General features: G+C 45.7%; 4 protein-coding genes across 4 annotated transcripts; 1 reads left to right on the plus strand and 3 right to left on the minus strand.

Moving 5' to 3' along the window:
- Positions 1-1,116: 1,116 nt before the first annotated feature.
- V1516DRAFT_671165 (kinase-like domain-containing protein) lies at positions 1,117-3,923 on the plus strand. The gene is made up of 5 exons (XM_066921516.1): positions 1,117-1,556; positions 1,615-1,749; positions 1,801-1,830; positions 1,883-1,947; positions 2,003-3,923. Exons 1-5 carry the CDS (start codon positions 1,290-1,292, stop codon positions 3,513-3,515), a joined length of 2,010 nt encoding a protein of 669 aa, XP_066779036.1. The 5' UTR covers positions 1,117-1,289; the 3' UTR covers positions 3,516-3,923.
- On the minus strand, positions 3,730-6,301 carry V1516DRAFT_671167 (acyl-CoA oxidase-domain-containing protein). The gene has a single exon (XM_066921517.1). The coding sequence runs from the start codon at positions 6,144-6,146 to the stop codon at positions 4,011-4,013; it is 2,136 nt and encodes a 711-aa protein (XP_066779037.1). The 5' UTR covers positions 6,147-6,301; the 3' UTR covers positions 3,730-4,010.
- On the minus strand, positions 6,302-9,053 carry V1516DRAFT_671169 (Vps5 C terminal like-domain-containing protein). The gene is made up of 2 exons (XM_066921518.1): positions 8,687-9,053; positions 6,302-8,609 (listed from the first exon to the last, which is right to left on the minus strand). The coding sequence occupies exons 1-2, from the start codon at positions 8,766-8,768 to the stop codon at positions 6,796-6,798; spliced, it is 1,896 nt and encodes a 631-aa protein (XP_066779038.1). The 5' UTR covers positions 8,769-9,053; the 3' UTR covers positions 6,302-6,795.
- Positions 9,054-9,079: 26 nt separating this feature from the next.
- Positions 9,080-13,781, minus strand: V1516DRAFT_671173 (uncharacterized protein). Its single transcript, XM_066921519.1, has 5 exons — positions 13,497-13,781; positions 13,375-13,427; positions 12,708-13,248; positions 12,242-12,629; positions 9,080-12,171 (listed from the first exon to the last, which is right to left on the minus strand). Exons 1-5 carry the CDS (start codon positions 13,595-13,597, stop codon positions 9,289-9,291), a joined length of 3,966 nt encoding a protein of 1,321 aa, XP_066779039.1. The 5' UTR covers positions 13,598-13,781; the 3' UTR covers positions 9,080-9,288.
- Positions 13,782-13,845: the final 64 nt, after the last annotated feature.

The following is a 13,845-nucleotide window of genomic DNA, read 5'->3' on the forward strand; positions in this document are numbered from 1 at the left end:
ATATAATCCAAAGGCTTCACTCGGACAGAGAAACAAGTATATCAACCTCTGATTATACAAAGTTTGAACTTTTATTTTGACAAATGAGAGTATCAGTAGTATGTTTAACAAAAATGCTTTGATACTGCAGTAAGAGTCAAACTCAGAGAGTGGAGACTGCCAATTTACTCGATCTCAAGATGCGTAGGTGTATTAGCACTCTTGGTTTCATTAATATACTTTCGTGAAAGTATTTTTTGAATCCATCCGCTTGTGACTGTGCAACGATAAAGTGTGCTGACTTCAGGTCAAATTGGTTGACTATCCAGTCAGTCTCGAAGCCAAGAGAATTGCAAATTTCTAAATCGCTTCTAGATCGCATCGTTTAATGTTTAAAGAGTCCGTTATTGAAACTATAGTTGAGAAATATTTTTGTGGAGCCTCTCGATTATCCCTTGTGAAGGTCGAGCAATATTGCAACGAGAAGCTGTATTATGATTAATCAACTTCGCAGACAACATTACAGTTCATTCACAATCTAATAGTGTACAAGGCCTTGAGAGAGGCCGGTGCTTCCCGGATCAGTAAATATCCATAAAGTGATTTGATGGTCTTTTAAAGAATAGAAGAGAAATCGTCAGATCTGTCGGACATCCGAATAAGTTTCTCGACATTAGTAATAGTTCCACGGTCTAGTGGAGTTCAGGAAAAAGTGCCAGCTGAATTTAGAGGGTATTGGTTTGCTTAATATGTATACCCATGAGACTTGATTTGACTGGATTCCATATGAAATTCAACATCTCATGCTTGGACTATTTTGATACTGTTCTGTTATGTTGGCAAGCAGTCAGAAACGCCGAAAGCATGAACTAATAACCCTCACTGAGATAGCAGCCACAGCGAAGTTCAGATAGCTTGACAGCTTAGATAGCAATGAAGTCATTATTATATTTCTTTTATTTTGTGGCAATAAGAATAATCCAGTTTAACTAAACAGGTTCCAAATAATATTACATAATATATTACATAACAATCATCATAATCTACTACGACTCAATGACGGCGCCACAGAGAGCTGGGAGTGTTTACTTGTTTCCCTTTCTGACTTTGACTGTTTCTGTTTCTGTTTTACATATTGAAGTTTCTAGTTTGATTTTGGTGCTCTTGCTCTTACCTTTGCATTTGGTCTACCGACTTGTCGGAAATCTCTGGTTTTGCTTGAAGAGACTGCAAAATACTGTCGCGACACACAGCACGAGCACGCGCATGTCTCTGGATAGGTGCTCAAATCTGCTTGATATTTCTCCTAGATGCCGGGATCTCCTTGGTCATATCTTGTTCCGCGTTCAGGCAACAGAATTGCAAACAGCAATACTCATAAAACCAGATCAGAAAGTAAAAGATTCCCTGCCGCTGTTTCTGGTCATCACGATCCGATAAATTCCGCGTCGACTTGTTCATCTTCTTCATCAGGCTCAGCCAGTACGCCTAGCTCTCCTCCGTCGCCTCCTCTGATTCCTCCATATACACCTTCTTCTGGCCGCAAATACCAGGAAGCTCGAATTATTGGCAATTATGTGCGTTCACTACTACGCAATGGTTCCAGATCAAAAATGTGTTAACTGACGTGTATAGTCTATTGGCGATGTTCTGGGAAAGGGCGCTTTTGGCGAAGTTCGTCTCGCTCTGAATCTTCGAACCGGTGCAACTGTCGCTGCAAAACTGATAAGCCTTTCAAACATTAAGCGTTCAGACATTCAAAGTATCACTGTACGTCTATTTATATTATGTTTATCGCTCCCAAGACTGACCTACTAATAGCGTGAAATCGATCTCCTTCAACAACTTGACGTATGTAAATTTCTTGTCTGAGATCGACTAGACTGCTAATTTTGTGTTATAGCACCCGAATATCGTGCGATATCTTGGTTTTGTTAGGACAGAAGAGACTTTGTATATTATCCTCGAGTAAGTTTGCATTTCGCTCTCAGTTCAAATCTTTTATCGAGTCTAATACTGCAAGATTTTGTGAAAATGGGTCGCTGACCTCCATCATGAAAAACTTTGGTGTCTTCCCTGAAAACCTAGTAGCCGTCTATATATCACAAGTTTTGAAGGGACTAGTGTATCTCCATGATCAAGGAGTCATCCACCGCGATATCAAAGGAGCCAATATTCTTACCACCAAGCAAGGCATTGTCAAATTGGCCGACTTCGGGGTTGCCACGTCTCGTTCCACGACAGCGGCCATGTCGACTACCGAATCATGTGCTGATGTTGCAGGCACCCCATACTGGATGGCCCCTGAAGTAATCCGGCTTCAAGGAGCCACTTCTAAATCAGATATTTGGAGTGTCGGTTGCACAGTAGTCGAGCTAATCACAGGTCAGCCGCCATATGGGGACATGGAACCGTTTCAAGCCCTCTTTAGGATCGGTGACGATTCACATCCTCCTATTCCCGAAGATTTATCTCCGCTTCTTGAATCGTTTCTGAGACTTTGTTTTGAGCGAGACCCACGCAAGAGACCCTCTGCCGACCAGTTATTGCAGCACGCGTGGATTCGACATTCACATCCAGCGAGAAATTATGATGATGCCATGAAGACTCTACAGAGACAGACACCGCAACTCCGACGGATCAGAGCTCAAAGATTTATCATTCCAGATGGCAAAACTTCAGGAGTAGAGTCGAGTACAGTTCGTAGTACTCTTCGTGAGCTACCTGGATGTGCGTTTACGCCGGCGCCAACGCCTGGTCCCACGCCGCTCTCACAGGTTCGTGGTCTAGGTTCGAGCTTTAATCAAGGTCAAGGATCGAGTTATCGACAGAATCACCTAGGATTTAGATATCCGCCTCCTACTCCAGTTTCAGGTAATCGACGATCATCAGGCATGGACACACTTCCCGACCATTTGGCCGGATCTGAGAGTAAACCAAATGATGCAGATCGCTGGGACGATGATTTTGATTTGACTCAGGCGGATATGCAGCATTTATTGGTCACAAAATTGCCTCAAGCGACTCGGATTAGTCTAAGCAGAAGCCAATCGTCTGAATCCGCCATACGCTCTACATCCTCGCTGTCATCGTCTTCATCATCCGTTGCGACTGGTACGACGGCGTCGAGTACTTCGTCAACCTCCTTATCACCCGAGAATAGTTTAGAAACGGCTATACCCATTTTAGAAACGCCAAAGCAAAACTCTGGTCTCGTGGAGGATGATTCTGCTAGGCCCTCAAGTTGTACGACTAAGTCGCCTGAAAAGAAGCCTCATTCTCATACCACTAAACGGATAACACGTGGAAACATTAACTCAAATTTCAGGCCATCCATTGCACTGCCGTCCTCATTGTCTTTATCATCTTCGAAATCACCCGGCCTGCCAATGTCTATATCGAGACAAGCCTCAGATAGTGATCGTCATTCTCAGATCGTTACTCCGGAATCGGATGAGGACTGGGATCTGGATTTCGAAGGAGAGTTGAGAATATCAACATTGAATCGCGGATTTCCCGCGTCCAGAGTATCTTAAATCCTATCCAATATTCAATACTGCGCTCATTCAGTCAATTTATCAATTACCTGTATTTTTATCGTTTTGCATGTTGGGTTGGTTTGCTTTCGTTATATTTCGCTGTCAAGTTTTCAATTTTCGAGTAACGTTTATTTGTTGGAACATATCTTGACTGCTAATGCAGTACAAGATCGCTCTCAAGTTCTACTGGCCTTGAGATTCATTTTAGTTACCTTTCGTTTACTTCTGTTCCATTTTTCTCACAATCCATTTTGCTCGTGTTGGTCAGGTTGCTCGGTTGGTCAGGTTGGGTCGGTTTTTGCTCAAATTCACTTTCTCTTTATTCGCTGTTGTATTGTATTGTAATTTATTTCATTACATCTCTACAATGCTTCCTCATTAACCTTAAAATGTATTCATTCGCACCAAACATTAATCATCAAAACATCCAATAACCAGCTATACACGGACTGGCTATCCATACTTGTCTTTCGAAGACAATTAGTATCTAATCTAATCCGATTCTTCTAGCTCTTTATATGACAGCTCCTCTTCCGGCTGACGATTAATAAATGGCTTGATAACTTTATCAAAATACGGCGCCTGCGGCGAAGACGGGTTCTGTCGCTTCACTTGTTCAAAATAATTATTGTAGACATTGCCATCTTTGCGACCTATGGCCGAATTGATAAAAAAATCAGACAAATTGAAAGAATCAGTTAACGGGACAGCCTGCGGTCGAACAAGTGCAAGATATTTATCTGTCATCAGTCGGATCTCGTCCATCTGGGCGATCGTGAAATATCCGGCCTGCAAAAACATGCCCGAATCGTTCTCAATTGACCAGAGTGCATGAAGCACAAACAAATCATTCAAAACTTGCTTCAGCTCTTCGTCAGCAATCTTGATTCGCTCATAAAACATCTTCACCATAAAGGTCCGTGTATGGATCTTGGCAGCGACAAATCGCAACTGCGAACAGGACTCAAACGCTTCATCCATAGTCTTGCCCTCCTTGGTCAGCTTGATATAGGCATCCCCAGCCTTTCGTACCGCAAATAAAGCCACAGCTTGCCAGGCTTCGAGAAGAACATCTGCACTGTCGATCTTCCGGGTTCCTGTCTTAGCCGATCCAAGAACGCCGATATGATTAAGATAGGATGTCGCAGATGGAGCTTTGCGACCCTTCAAAACTTGCAGATATCGCTGAATAAGTGCTCGTCCAGCCGACAACGTTAGAATCGAATTGTCACCTTCCCATGTGCATTGAACAACCCAATCAGCATAGGCTGGACCAAATCCATTGTATGCGGAATAACCATGACCACCACAAGCCTGACGTGTCTGATCAATAGTATCCTGACACGCCCAAGTAGTAAAAGCTTTGAGACCAGCAGAAGTAGCAAAGACCTCCTTCAGATCCTCGATAAGAGTTACCATGCCGGCTTTGTCAGAAGCGTCGGCATTATCCAGACTTTCCATCAGAGCAACATGCATTTTGCGCATTTCATCTGCAGCAAACTGCATAGCAAAGCTCTGGGCTAGCAGTGGAAGTAATCGTCGCTGATGTAAAGCATAATCAAGTAGTTTTGTCTCAACAGTTCCCTTCTTCGAAGTGAACTGACGACGAACAGCAGCATAGCGCAGAGCAATTGTTACAAAGCGTTTGCTCATAAGTGCTGAGTCCATTGCCATGGACACCCGGCCGCCAATCAGGGCTCCGTATGTAAGCTGCTCGAGAGGAGGTAGACTAACGTTTCCCTGGCGGTCGACTTTGGCATGTCGCATGAGCATGTACTGACGAGGTATGCGTACATTTGTAAACTGGACCCAGCCGTTGTCAATACCATCACGGCCCATTTTTTTTCCGATGTCGCCGATTGCAATGCCAGTTCTGAGTTCGTAGGTAGAAACATCGCGGAGAGGAACGACGAATGATTTGACACCGTAATCCTTACCGTGAACAATGAGCCGAGCAAAACAAATTGTGTGAGTAGCAGTATGAGCCGCGCCACCTATCCACCACTTAGTAGCAGCAACATGGGGAGTGTTGATGATGAACTCGTCGCTGGCGGGATCGAAAGTGGCGGTTGTTTCGAGTCCAGCAACATTTGAGCCGTGACCAAGCTCGGTCATGCAGAAACAGCCGGCAACTCCTCGCAGTTCTGCAGCTCCCTGGGAGATCCAGTAGGAAAACTGTTTGGGAGTGGCACCACCGCGGATGGCACCGAAGAACAGACCGTAGTGGACTCCGGTGCGAGTCAAGAGACCCATATCGACGAGGCCGACGAGCGAGAGACGGACAAATGTGGTGTCTTCGGGTTCGTTGATAATGTACGGGACAAGATGAGTGATTTTTTTCATCGTGCGCTCGCGGAGCTGGTCCTTAGTAAGGTCATAGAAATCGACGTTCTCGAACAGCGGATCGCGCTCGATCTCGGCCATGATGCGTTCACGCTCACGGGTTTTTTCCTCACCACCGTCCATGAAATAGGTCATTTTGCGGACCGAAAACGATGCTCCGGCACGTTCGGCAGCCATTGCTGCGACGGGGTCTCCCTTTCCGAGGATGGAGTTGTCTGCAGGAGCAGAGGGATCTCTCGTACGAGCAGAGCTGGCAGCGGTTTGCTGGGAAACGGACGGAGACATGACGACTGAAGTGATAATTGCGAAAACCTTACAGAACAGTCTGAACAGACACTAACAGCTCTTTTATATACTCTTTTATATATAGACGGAATCAGAGCCGAACAACTGCGGAACACATGTGAATGTGTGGAAGAGTATTAGACTGAGCAGCAAACGCTCGTCCGACTTAACTTTTAAGCTTCCGCCCGCGCTCGTTGGGACTCGGCCTGTCCGCCCCTCAATAAGCTCTCAATTGAGGCATTCTCTGTGGCGGTGCAAGCTAGGACCTCGGCTCCAGACTGCACGGCCACAGTCACCAGAGTGCGGGGTTGAACCTGCTATCCTCGGCAGAACAAAGTGTGGAGCAGGAAACGTGAAGTGGTCGAGAACCATGTTCCTGTATAGCGGAGAGTATATGTTTGGTCATGTCATGACCATGAGGGATAATTCATTGTGCTGCCTTTGAACATGAATAGCAGCTTTGAATAGCAGATAGTATAGAGTGTGTAATCGATAACCTATAATGTTTAGGGGCTTCATGTAAAGAGAGTTTTGGATACAGTGTCATGAAAAAAACAACAAAAAAGCTCAAACTAGATAAACATTTATAAAAACATTCTTATTCAATGCTCTGCATTATTCGCAAATTAACATCTTCTCGCTATCATGTCTACTGGACGGTCTGCGCACGCTCAGCAGATTCCACATGCTGCTGCTGTCCAAACCCTTGCAGCTCATAGAAGGTCTCCCACATTTCGATAGCCTCCTTCTGGCTCTCAACAGCACTCTCAAGATACGTCTCTACACTCGACCGGAAATCCTCAATCTTCTCCCTCTGGAACTTGTCAAACTCGACCTTGATCGTCTTGCACACATCGTCGTAGGCAATTCGGTGACTGTACACCTTCCGCTCAAACTCAGACGTCTCTTCTTGTAACAGCGTCAGTCGTTCGGGTGCGGTCTTGCCTGATCGATAAGCACGCGACACCGTCTGCTGCTTCTTCGACAGCTCGACCTCTGCATTTTGCCACGACACATAGGACTTTTGCCGCTGCACAAAAACAGCCTTAATAGACTCCACCAGTCGCACGTACTCGTCGATGGTATCGCCTAGGGTAAGCATGTCTTGTAGTCCTTGCCGTTCATGCAAATCCCGTGCTCGCTGTTCAATCTCCGCAAGCCCTGCTATCGCGCTCGATAGAGGTCGTGAAAGTTCGACTTCAGCCAACGTCGATAGCGCTGCTGCAAATTCCGCCGTCGTGTCCGCGAGCTCCTTTCGCTGAATAATAACCGTGTCCAGGGCTCGTGCAAGCGATCGTAGCTGAATATCCAAAGCTTCCACATATTGTTTCTTATCCACAAACCACTCGTCCGTTTCAACAAACTTGCCGCTCAGAGCCAGAGACCCAAACAAGCCCAGTTTCTCATTAGTTTGCCCGTTCAATTTCTCCTTAAGTTTGATATCCGAATTCAGCGAATCACTCTCCAAAAACAACCGTAAGTCCGGATCGTTCTGCAACACTGGGTGCTCAGTGATCTTGGTAAGCATCTTTTCTAGGGCTGCCCGCCGTCCTTCCACAAAGCTTTCATCGAATCGGCCCATCGACTGCTTCTCCGGTGGTGCAGGAATTATGATTCCCGGGTTATTGTTGCTCAGTTGATGATATAACCATCTGAAATCTCGATACCTGCGAGTCACTGTAAAATCTGGAAATCGATACGAATTAGACGTAGTTCGAGTGCGAACGTTAAAAACCGTATGGGCAGACGTCAACTCTCCAACCTTTATTGGATCTCCAACCTGGATCTCGAAGGCTGCCTTCAAAGGCTGCTCGACTGCGATGTGACGCGGAATTGCAGTACTGCTACTTGCCGGTGCCGAATCAGCATAATCTGTTGTAGCTATAGTAGGAATATATGCCAATGAAGGGTCTGCAGCAACTGCGGCAGCGGCAGCTGCTGATTCCATTGCGCTTTGAATTCCCCGTTCATTGGCCAGTTCAGGAGGAAGTCCAGCACTTCCTGGTGTAGCTGTTACAGTTTGTTCAGTGGCACCTTCCGTCACCGTTGAAGCCGAGTCATCAATAACCGGACCTAGAGGATTTAATGTTGGATCAATCTCGTCAGCTTCGTCGTCAGATCCTGCCAATTGCGTCGTCGACTTTTTTGAACGCGCTTTCCTAGCAGCTCGGGCCCGCGAGGCCGAAGCTGGTCCCGCAGTATAAGAACTAGATGATTCCTCTTTTCTACTCTGCTCAGCTTCCAAATCCCGTCCAGAGAGCTCGGCCACAACCTTGGTTAATGGATGCAGCTCGGGTTTCTTAGCGGGTTCACTTTTGACTGTCGACTGTTGATCCGTGGCTTCGCCAGATTCCGCAGGACCTTCCGGTTCTGCTTCTCCTGAATCGGGTTCGTTGCTAATTACTTCGTCCGTATCCGGCCTGCCGAAAATATCGTCTTTAGCTGGCTCGCCAAACGGGTTTTCTACACATAGGTTCATCAGCAATCCATCCACGTCGCCTTTCGCCTTCGCCTTCGTCGACAGGGCCACGACAACTTACCATCAATCGGCGACGCAGTAACTGGCTTCAATGAAGATGCCACATCGTCCCATTGCGCAGCTCCTAATTCATCCGGATCCATCTTGGTTCCTAGAGATCTATCTGTCTTGGTATAACCGGAATAATTGCAACCTCAACACGACACTCTAATCGGTGGATCGCGTCAAATTCACGAGAGAACTCCTAGTTGAATCAAAACCTTCAATTCAGCCAGAACTATTCGACTTATCTCGGTTTTACAGAGTGAGAGATAATGATTCGTTTCAGAAAATTGATCAAATCCTACCTTTTCTACATTACCTTCCCCTCGTATCATACACCGCCCTGTCCCGCTACACACACCCCTCATAAATGTGATCCACCTCACACTTGAAGATCTACTAGCCAAGCATATTCAGAATGAACACTATTGTTACATGAACTATCAGAAACAAATTAAAAACACATTCAAAACACATTCAAAACAACCTTGTCGGAAAATCAAACCAAGTCCAGTCAGACTTATCCACTCGCTTTCTCTTCTCTCACAAAATCAATTCATCTCACTGAAAATCCTACTCTTTGACGCCCACTTCCCAGAAACAATAAATACAGCTGCCATTTTATGAAGAAGCCTCTTTTTCTTCGCCTTCTTCTCCCGAGACTTCACCATCTTCTGGCTTGTTAGCAAGATCCTCAATCTTCCAAGGAAGAGGTTTGTACGCCTTTAAACCATGACGCACGAAGAAGTCCTCCGTGTCTTGTTCGAAAAACATTTTGTACGTGCCCATGCTGAGGCGGACTTTGAGTGTTCCTTTCGAATACGTCGTCTCAGAGGGAGCAGCCTCTTCTTCATCATCACTATCGCCTTCATCTGTTGGTAAATTTCTGCGTAGAAAGGGCATGTGCACTTTATCTGTAGGCACACCTTCTGTAGGGGCCGACATTACGTAAGACGTCAAATAGTATTTCCACTTTTCCTCTGCCGTTTCCGCGTCACTGAGAGTCATATCTTCGTGGCTGATTTGCTGAATCTGCATTTGGTATGATGACATATCATATTCGATTCGGAAAATATTCTCGTCCGATCCAAGGATAGTTTCAACCTGAATCCGATAGATTATCTGGTCTCTAGTTGTGGTCTTAGTCTGATTGCGATCCCGATCATATAAAAGAATAATCTCAGAGCATTTAGTATCGGATATAATTGTATGTGCATGCTTCGCAATCGCCTGAACCACTTTATCAACCGTATACATACGAAACGCGCGACTCCGATAAGCCTGACGAAGAGACTCCTCAAACAGTGGATGTTCTAAATCTCCTTCAATTACCTTTTCGCACATATCAAGAAGCTGGCCATAACAATTCTCTGGTTGGAATGCTAGTCCTTGTTCCTCCATTTTGTTGGAAATGATTCCCAGCTCTTTTGCAAACTGCACGGGCTTTCGAGTAGCAATATCATGAGAGACTTCAGCTTCAAGATTTTTTACTTGTTCTAGGCGTTGAAAAAGTACCTGGAATAGTCGGAAAAAACAATAAATCGTAGTGTTTCCGAACAAATTATACTTTGTCCGCTTCGTCTCTGGACTCAACGACGATTCTTTCGATTCACTCTTCTTGACATGTGAGATCCAAATCTCACCTGCCTTCTCAACCGCCTCAGGGAGTTCTTTGTCCTCAGAGGCACCTTCCAGCTTAGGAGTCTCTTCGGATACCTCCGGTGTGGCCTCTCGACTATCATTACGGTTTTTTGGTCTATTGCTCCGACTTTTTTTCAAAACATCTCGCAATAAATCACCATCTCGGCCAGATCGAATCTTCTTCCCACTATTTGAAATCGTCGATCCAGCCTCAGAAGCGTCCTCACTTTCAGAATTAGCCTGACTATCAACAGGAGTCTCAGAACCAGACTCAGTCATCGGTAAGCCAAAAAACAATGGAATAAAAGATTTGATGAATCCATCCATCTTTTCACGATCATTGCTGGAAAAGGAGGTCGAGTGCTCCAGATGACAGTTCAGCAATCTAAGAGCATCTTGAATAATATCGATATTTTCAAATGAGAAATCAAGTTGCGATTTTGGTCCTGGTGCTAAAAGATTCAATCGTTTGTTGAATTGCTCTTTCTTAATCGTGTCAATCTCATTCACAAGATATTTTGTTGTTAAGGTTTTCTTATCAGCAGCCTTAAACGTCAATCCTTGATGATCAAGCGACTTGTAAAATACACGAGCTTCTGTTTCGCGCCAAACCTTATTCCAATCGCGCTGAGCTCGCTTCCATTCTTCATCCTTTTGTTTCAGACGTCGAAGAACAATAGGAATGGCAATTGCAGGACTGTCATGAACACGGTCAATAACTTCCTGCCCACGATCGCGATCATATATTTTCTTGATGATCCGCTGGTAAATAGACTTGGACGAGTGTCCAAGACCAGGTGGAAGCTTAAAATTGGCTTTTTCTTCGGGACTCATATTAGCAATGCGATTCGCGATGGGCTCTAAGATCTGTATCGTTCGCAAATTGCCTTCCACATTATGATCGTACTCGTGACGCTCCTCCTCGATTCGATGAAGAACCTCCTCAAACTGATTCTTACGATGCGCCACAAATCCCGAGTCCTCTGATGCCCAAGTTGGGTGGCTTACCCACTCGTCATTCAGAATCTCCCAGCACATCTCATCTCGACCTGAACATGGTTGATGCGTCTCAGACTTTGGCAGAAGACGGTAACTAGGGCCATAGGATTTGCAAAGAGACAATTCAAGCTGATGCTTCTTATACGGAATGTTCTCAATGGACAACGTTCCAACGTCGTAGCCTACGCATCGCTTGAACCATTCCAGAAGGTCCTTGTTTCCACCTATAAAAGCCTCAGCCTTTTCAACTAGAACATTCTTATCGATAATATTCTGTGAAAACAGATTTAACAGTTTCAAAAACTCATTGTATGTCTGCTTGTTACCAATATATTTTTTAACCCGATCAAAGAAGGCCAGCTCCTCGGCCGAAGGTCCAGACTTGACAGGTGGTGGTAGAGGTTCCGGAATAGTTGGGGTTAGTGTCGGACTAGCAATACTAGTCTCCGGTTTAGGGGTTGTCCCAACCTTCAATCTCTTGCCATTTGAACCTCGCATGCTTGAAATATGAGCTGGAGTATCAATTGAAACAGCGGAGTGACCAACTTGAGCTGAACCCGCCTGGTCCAGCGTGCTGGATGAACGCTTCTTCTTCTCTTTGGGAACCGATGGCGGTGCAAAATTACCAACTGGAGGCAAATGCGGAGCAGAAGAGAGAGTTGGCGTATCGTCTGGAGATGTGCCTGTTCTCTGGTGAGCTGCATCAGGAAGAAACTGTTTAAAATCATCCAAAAGATCAGGCGCGTCCTTGAAAAGCATAGTTACTTGAGCATAAACATCAGCAATTGGTTTCTGCTCGCGCTGGTAGGTTTGCAGGATCTCCAAAAAGTTTTTATAAATTTCTGGCTGAGATGAAAATCGATTCTATGAAAACCAAAGTCAGCACTTAATTCTAAATTCAGACATCATATAAAGACGAATAAGATATCCATACCTTTATCTTATTGACATAGCTTATGGCATGGTTAAACTCGACAGGTCCTCCTCCGACACGCTTTTCTTGTTGAGTCGCGACCGGTCTGGCGCCATTAGCAACAGCTTGAAGCTGATTCATAGATCCCGTAGGCAATGGCTCTCCCTGGTAAGGGGCGTATGCTTCTTGCGGAGGCCATGCTCTCGCCTGATCGAAGATTGGCATTTGACCATCGGGACGAGTCATGGTACCCATTGGAGTAGTGACTCGAATTGGATTAGGGTCAGAAGGATCATTAGAGCACTCTATTCTATAGCCTGGAGGTAGAAAAGTATTGAAACCCTGGATTAAATTTGGATGTCCGCTAAAAAGTGTTGATACACGGTCGATTACGCCTGGAGTATCGATGCTAGAACGACAACGTCAATGAGCCGCACCATATGAGGGTTTTGCCTGAGACAAAGAATAAAGGTTGGTGATCACATACCTCTGGCTTTTGAAGTCCTTCATTATATCTAAAAAACGATTATAAACATCTGGCTGACTCGAAAATTGTACTTTGACTTGATCCAAATAAGAAAGGGCGTCCTTCACATTGAGCGGACGATAAGTGGCCATTTGAGCCGACGCAGCCGCGCCGCCGCCATTAGCCTGAGCCAGCGCGGCATTCTGCTGTGCGGCAGCCTGAGCAAGAGAAATGGAGGCAGATGCTCCGGGATGTTGCTGTAGAGGTGTACCAGTAGGAATTCCGGGTTGGGTTGAGGGCTGAGAAGCACCAGGGTGCGGAGGAGGAGGAGGAGGAGGAAGAGAGGCTCCGCCTGCAGCGTGGGGAGGTCCTGGCTGTTGGGGAGGTACAGAAGATGGACCTAAACCAGAGAGAGCTGATTGAGACATAGAAGGCGATTGATTACTGTGGGTAGCTGGCTGAGAAGGTGCTCCGGATATCGGCTGGAGACCATAGCCGCCAGGCTGCGGAGCATTCCCCCCTAGCTGAGAGATTGGATGAAGAGCGTAGTAGCCTTGAGAACCTGGCACAAATTAGCAAAACAAATACAACGATCATAAAAAGTTGCTTTCGGTAGCAGGTTGTCGAAATAGCCTGATGGAGCAGACCACAGATGGATTGAAAACTGCCACAGGGAGTGCAAACATACCATTGGACCCCAAGGCTGGAGGATGGAGCATTGGAGGACCGGGCGGCTGATTTCTATATAAAAAACGAAAATTAAAATCTGTCGAGTATGAAACATACTATACTAGCAAAAGCAGGACATACCCAAATGATTGTTGTGCGTGAGGAGGAGGAGGAGGCAGACTCTGCGGGGGGCCTTGAGCACCCTCTTGTCCCGACGTCGGCCAGGGTTCTTGAGCGCTCATTTTGTCAGAGAAAAGAGGAAAATAAACAGAAATGCGAGCGATCCAAGAACGGAGGTCTAAGGTATCACGGAAGCAACGGCAGATTCGCAGAAACGTTGCTACTCAGAGATCTCGCTCGGAACAAACAAAATTCTGTCTGGAAGAGGAACAAAAAACGATCTACTCTTCCTTCTTCGCTCTTCCCGTTCCGCCTGTGGGAGCTCTAACACGCAGCCAGCCAGACAAGTGTTCACATTGACTCTACAGAT

The sequence above is a fragment of the Lipomyces oligophaga genome (genome assembly GCF_038497815.1).
Source record: "Lipomyces oligophaga strain CBS 7107 unplaced genomic scaffold V1516scaffold_2, whole genome shotgun sequence".
Taxonomy (NCBI): Eukaryota; Fungi; Ascomycota; class Lipomycetes; order Lipomycetales; family Lipomycetaceae; genus Lipomyces; species [Lipomyces] oligophaga.

Bases quoted from the DNA above. Each gene is read 5' to 3' on its own strand.
- V1516DRAFT_671165 (XM_066921516.1), top strand. From the start codon at position 1,290: ATGCCGGGATCTCCTTGGTCATATCTTGTTCCGCGTTCAGGCAACAGA. The intron at 1,750-1,800 runs GTACGTCTATTT...ACCTACTAATAG, and splicing joins CAGACATTCAAAGTATCACT to CGTGAAATCGATCTCCTTCA. The intron at 1,831-1,882 runs GTATGTAAATTT...TTTGTGTTATAG, and splicing joins ATCTCCTTCAACAACTTGAC to CACCCGAATATCGTGCGATA.
- V1516DRAFT_671167 (XM_066921517.1), bottom strand. From the start codon at position 6,146: ATGTCTCCGTCCGTTTCCCAGCAAACCGCTGCCAGCTCTGCTCGTACG.
- V1516DRAFT_671169 (XM_066921518.1), bottom strand. From the start codon at position 8,768: ATGGATCCGGATGAATTAGGAGCTGCGCAATGGGACGATGTGGCATCT. The intron at 8,610-8,686 runs GTAAGTTGTCGT...ACCTATGTGTAG, and splicing joins TACTGCGTCGCCGATTGATG to AAAACCCGTTTGGCGAGCCA.
- V1516DRAFT_671173 (XM_066921519.1), bottom strand. From the start codon at position 13,597: ATGAGCGCTCAAGAACCCTGGCCGACGTCGGGACAAGAGGGTGCTCAA. The intron at 13,249-13,374 runs GTATGTTTGCAC...AATTTGTGCCAG, and splicing joins TCCAGCCTTGGGGTCCAATG to GTTCTCAAGGCTACTACGCT. The intron at 12,172-12,241 runs GTATGGATATCT...TGGTTTTCATAG, and splicing joins GCTATGTCAATAAGATAAAG to AATCGATTTTCATCTCAGCC.